The following is a 5,456-nucleotide window of genomic DNA, read 5'->3' on the forward strand; positions in this document are numbered from 1 at the left end:
GCCTATACCAACAAGAAGACTGGCGAGATTCAGGATGGACTTATTAAGGGTGTAATCCAGGTCGTGGAAAATCAAAAAGAGAATCTCCTCGCGACTCAAGCTTATATGTGTGAAGAAGGCGATTCTGCATCTTCCAACTCCTTAACCGTAGAGCAACTCAACAACCTTGTTCTCGAGGTACATTCTAATTTCTTTTTGCTATGTATGTGTGATATGTGTGTGTGCACGCATATGTGTGTGATATGTATTTGTTATTTCTCATTCAGGCTGTTCCAAGGAAAAAGGGCCGTTATGTTGGATTGGCTCGTCCGACCGGAGGGGCTTCTTCTTCTTCTTCAGCTCACTATCCACTCGTTGATGAGCTTATGGAGCAGATTAAGATCAAGGATACGGAGACTGAATTCCTGAAGATGGACAATGCTGAAATCCGGGTTGAGCTGCAGCAAAACCGAACGACTATGGAGCAAAACAATGTTCTCACCCAGACCTTGTTGCAGAGGTTTAGGACCCGCTTCGGTGAAGACTTTTAGTTGTTTTTTTTAATTTTTAAGAACTTTTTATCACTTTTTATAACTTTAATGTATAATAATAATGTTGAATTTATTAATCTATAGTGTTTTTAAATTCTAAATTATCAATTTTTTCCTGAAATTAAATTAAGAATTATAAAAATTGTTTTTTTAAAATTAAAAAAGTAATACCGACGGAAACAGTTAGCCGTCGGAATTTCTACATATTTTCGACGGATAGGATCCGTCGGTATTTTATAGATATTCCATCGATCGATGCGTTTTTGTACAAATACGGATCGATCGATGCGTTTATACTGAGGCATCGATCGATTGGATTACCTGATCGTTCGATCACTTTGTTACGCATTGGGTCATCTCACTGATCGATCGATGCGTTTTTGCACATATATCCATCGATCGATGCGTTTATAAAAAGGCTTCCGAGATTTTGGTCGACCCATCGATTGGGTATTCGCATCGATCGATGGGATTACCCGATCGATCGATCATTTTGTTACGCATTGGGCCATCTTAGTGATCGAAATTCCGACGGATATGTGTCGTCGGATATTTTAGAAAAAACCGACGAACTATGTTCATCGGTAAATACCGACGAACATATTTCGTCGGGAAATACCGACGAAATATGTTCGTCGGTATTAATTCCCGATGAATTTCCGGCGAATATCTGTATACCGACGAGATGATACCGACGAACATATGTCGTCGGGATTCCATCGGTATGCGATTTTCCCGACGAGAATATGACGGATTTGTCCGTCGGTATAGCGCAGTTTTCTCGTAGTGATGGTTTTCGGATTTCGTTAGGAAAACACGTTTTCTGGTTTTTGTTAGAAAATATATTTTCGGGTTTCAGCAGGAGAACACATTTTTAGGTTTTGCGGAAAAATGCATTTTTCGGTTCAGGCAGAAAATTCCAATTTTCGTATTAAAAATATTATATAATAATTATAATAACTAATTTAATTAATTTTTCTATTTGTATTATGGTTATTTACGTCTTTTGGATTTTGAGATTTTGAGATGCAAATGTAGCATCCAAAATCCAAACTTCACTTTTCTTAGTATCTCATATTATAAACGTTGATGCAATGTCCAAACGAAGGACATCTGAATTCTAGCATCCAGATGCAGCGTCACGATACAACGAACATGGCCTTAGTAGAAACAAGAATATAATCTTGTTGGGACGCTGACACCTATGGCAGCTCCAAACTCTTTTGGATTCTGAACTGAATCTCCAAAATATTTAAAACATGATACAACTCTCAAGTCTTAACCGCTGTGGAGATTTCGCCTAGACACATAGCGAAGCTTGTCACCACCTCCGTATCAAGAGCTAAGTGTTTCTAACGACAAAGAAATCCAACTTCTCCATCAAACTGTGTGAATCCAGTCTAAGCAGAAGGAGAAGAACTAGATCATAAACTTTATTTATGTTCAACCTAAATAAAAAAAGTAGGAACGATAAGCGGTTTTGATTTGGTTGAACTGAACACTACAAAAATCGCCTAAAATAAAAAGAAAATCGCCAAAGCGAATCAAAAGATTCGATCGAAAATTATCTTACATCAAAAAAAGCAAAACAAATCTCATCCTCCCTTTGAAAGATGTCTGTGAAGAGTAGGGGTGGACACTTTACCCGATATCCGAAGTGGCATCTGAACCCGATCCGAAAACCCGAACCGAAATCCGAACCGAAGTAGCAGAATATCCGAATGGATATTGAAATAGGAGAAACTGGATATCCGAACCCGAACGGATAATATCCGAACCCGAATGGATATCCAAAAATAACCGAACATATGTATAATTAACCTTATATTTCTAGTTTACATCTCTCATTTTATATAAAGTATTTATATTGATACTACATATATTTTAAGTTCATATGATATACATACAATTACGGAGATAATGATTCGCTACTCACTTAAAATGCATGTCAAATTTTTTATTTCAAGAATTAACAAAAAGTTATATCCAAAATTTAAAAACAATAACCAAATTTAAAAACAATAACCAATCTATTAAAAATAAAAAAAAAATTAATAAGTGAAAGTTATATTTTTAAATACAAGAAATTTGAGAAATGAAAATTTAATTTTGTTTTTTACAAATCTAAATATCTAAACCCAATCCGAAATAACTGAAACCGAACTAAAAATATCTGAACCCGATCCGAAGTACAGATATACCCGAACGGGTTCTACACTTCTATACCGAAATATCCGAAAATCCGAAATACCCGACCCGAACACGAACGGATACCCGAACGCGCACCGCTAGTGAAGAGGGATAGGAAGAGAGTGATTAGAGAGAAGAGAGAGGACGAGATTTGCATGTTATTAACTTAACGGGCTTGTCAAATTTCCCGTCTGGTTTGTAATAATGGCTTTTAGCTGCAACTTGGCCTTTAAGATCACCTCCAAACCCCAATGCGTCATCGTCTACTGGAAAGTTAGTCGCACTGCGCGGTGGGTTTCACTCAATGAAACAGCACGCAGTTACATTCAGAAAAACTAAAACAACAAGAGCTTCTTCTTTTCTTTTTTTTCTTCTTCTTCTACAAAGCTGCTTCGACTAGCCTCTTGGATAAGGTCCGACTCTGCCACAGCGAAGAAACAACAAAGAGAAAGAAAAAAAAAAAAGAATGTCATTTCATCTATGCTCCTCTCCTTCATCACTCCTCCACGATCCTAATCTGTTCTCAGTTCACCCGAAACCCACTCCAAGAACTTTCTTTTCCTCTTACAACCCCAACTCTCCTCCCTTCCACTCCAGAAACCTTCTCCAAACAATCCACGTGTCAATACAAGAAGCGATTCCACAAGAAACCCACATCGAAAAATCCAAACTTGACGCGAACCCACCAGTCGCGGGCTCCAAAAGAAACGCCTGGGTGAACCCCAAGAGCCCTAGAGCTTCTCAGCTCCGTAGAAAGTCGTACGACTCGAGGTACTCTTCTCTCGTCAAACTAGCCGAGTCTCTAGACGCGTGTGCCCCAAACGAGGCTGATGTCTCTGATGTAATAACTAAGTTCGGTAGTAACCTCTTTGAGCAAGACGCCGTTGTTACCCTCAACAACATGACAAACCCAGAAACCGCGCCTCTTGTGTTGATTAATCTTCTCGAGACGGTTAAACCGAGCAGGGAAGTGATTCTCTACAATGTCACAATGAAGGTGTTGAGGAAGTCCAAGGATCTCGAGAAGGCCGAGAAGCTGTTCGACGAAATGCTCCAGAGAGGAGTTAAACCGGACAACGCAACGTTCACCACTTTAATCAGCTGCGCTAGGCAGTGCGGTTTACCTAAGAGAGCTGTTGAGTGGTTTGAGAAAATGCCTTCCTTTGGCTGTGAGCCTGATAACGTCACTTTGGCTGCTATGATCGATGCTTATGGTCGTGCTGGTAACGTCGAGATGGCCTTGAGCTTGTATGACCGTGCGAGGACTGAGAAATGGCGTATCGACGCTGTTACCTTTTCGACTTTGATTAGGATATATGGTTACTCTGGAAACTATGATGGGTGTCTCAACATCTACGAAGAGATGAAGTCTCTTGGTGTGAAGCCTAATCTGGTTATTTACAATAGGTTGTTGGATTCCATGGGTAAAGCCAAGAGGCCCTGGCAGGCGAAGATTATTCACAGGGATCTTATTAGCAATGGGTTTGAACCTAACTGGAGTACTTATGCTGCTCTTGTTAGAGCCTATGGTAGAGCTCGTTATGGGGATGATGCGCTTGTGATCTACCGAGAGATGAAGGAGAAAGGATTGGAGTTGACTGTGATTCTCTACAATACTCTCTTGTCCATGTGTGCTGATATCGGATACGTGGATGAGGCTTTTGAGATTTTTCAGGATATGAAGAGTTGTGGGACTTGTGAGCCTGACAGCTGGACTTTCTCTTCGCTCATCACTGTGTACTCTTGCTGTGGGAGGGTGGCTGAGGCTGAGGCGGCTCTGCTTGAGATGAGAGAAGCTGGTTTTGAGCCTACTCTGTTTGTGCTCACGTCGGTGATCCAGTGTTACGGGAAAGCCAAGCAGGTTGATGATGTTGTGAGGACGTTTGATCAAGTGTTGGAACTTGGTATAGAGCCAGACGACAGATTCTGTGGTTGCCTTCTGAATGTAATGACTCAGACACCGAGTGAGGAAATCGGTAAACTCATTGAATGTGTGGAGAAGGCTATGCCAAAGCTTGGTCATGTAGTAAAGATGCTGGTTCAGGATGAAAGCTGCGAGGAAGGGGTGTTGAAGAAGGAAGCATCTGAGTTGATTGATTCCATCGGCTCTGATGTGAAGAAAGCATATTTGAATTGCTTGATTGATCTCTGTGTTAATCTCAGTGAGTTGGAAAAAGCTTGTGAGATTCTACAACTGGGGATGGAGTGTGACATTTATTCAAGTCTACAATCGAAATCTGCTACCCAATGGTCCTTACATCTGAAAAGTCTCTCTCTCGGGGCAGCTCTTACCGCTCTTCATGGTTGGATGAACGACTTAACAGAGACAGCTCTGACATCGGGAGAAGAGTTCCCTCCGTTGCTTGGAATCAACACTGGACATGGGAAACACAAATACTCTGACAAAGGTCTAGCAGCTGTTGTTGAGTCTCACTTAAAGGAGCTTAATGCTCCCTTCCATGAAGCTCCAGATAAGGTTGGTTGGTTCTTGACTACAAGTGTTGCGGCAAAGGAATGGTTGGAGTCTAGACGTTCATCAGGAGAAGTTTCTGCATAGTTCTTTGGTATGTAACCTTTGGTATGTCTATGTGGCTTTGGGTTTTATTCACTATGTAGCTTTCTTCATCCTGATACCGGAAGTTTCTGGATCAGGAAAGATTTTTGTAATGCTAGCAAACTCCGTGTTATACACATTTGATCAAGTCTCCTTCAACTTAGTTCATGGTCTTTTTTTCA

At 40.7% G+C, this 5,456-nt stretch overlaps 1 protein-coding gene across 1 annotated transcript; it reads left to right on the plus strand.

Annotated features, from left to right (window-relative positions):
- The first annotated feature begins 3,129 nt into the window (after positions 1-3,129).
- On the plus strand, positions 3,130-5,456 carry LOC106311657 (pentatricopeptide repeat-containing protein At4g16390, chloroplastic). The gene has a single exon (XM_013748899.1). It carries the CDS (start codon positions 3,187-3,189, stop codon positions 5,275-5,277), a length of 2,091 nt encoding a protein of 696 aa, XP_013604353.1. The 5' UTR covers positions 3,130-3,186; the 3' UTR covers positions 5,278-5,456.

The sequence above is a fragment of the Brassica oleracea genome, chromosome C8 (genome assembly GCF_000695525.1).
Source record: "Brassica oleracea var. oleracea cultivar TO1000 chromosome C8, BOL, whole genome shotgun sequence".
NCBI classification, from domain to species: domain Eukaryota; kingdom Viridiplantae; phylum Streptophyta; class Magnoliopsida; order Brassicales; family Brassicaceae; genus Brassica; species Brassica oleracea.

What these genes read in the sequence shown, in the direction of transcription:
- LOC106311657 (XM_013748899.1), top strand. Translation starts at nt 3,187, where the DNA reads ATGTCATTTCATCTATGCTCCTCTCCTTCATCACTCCTCCACGATCCT.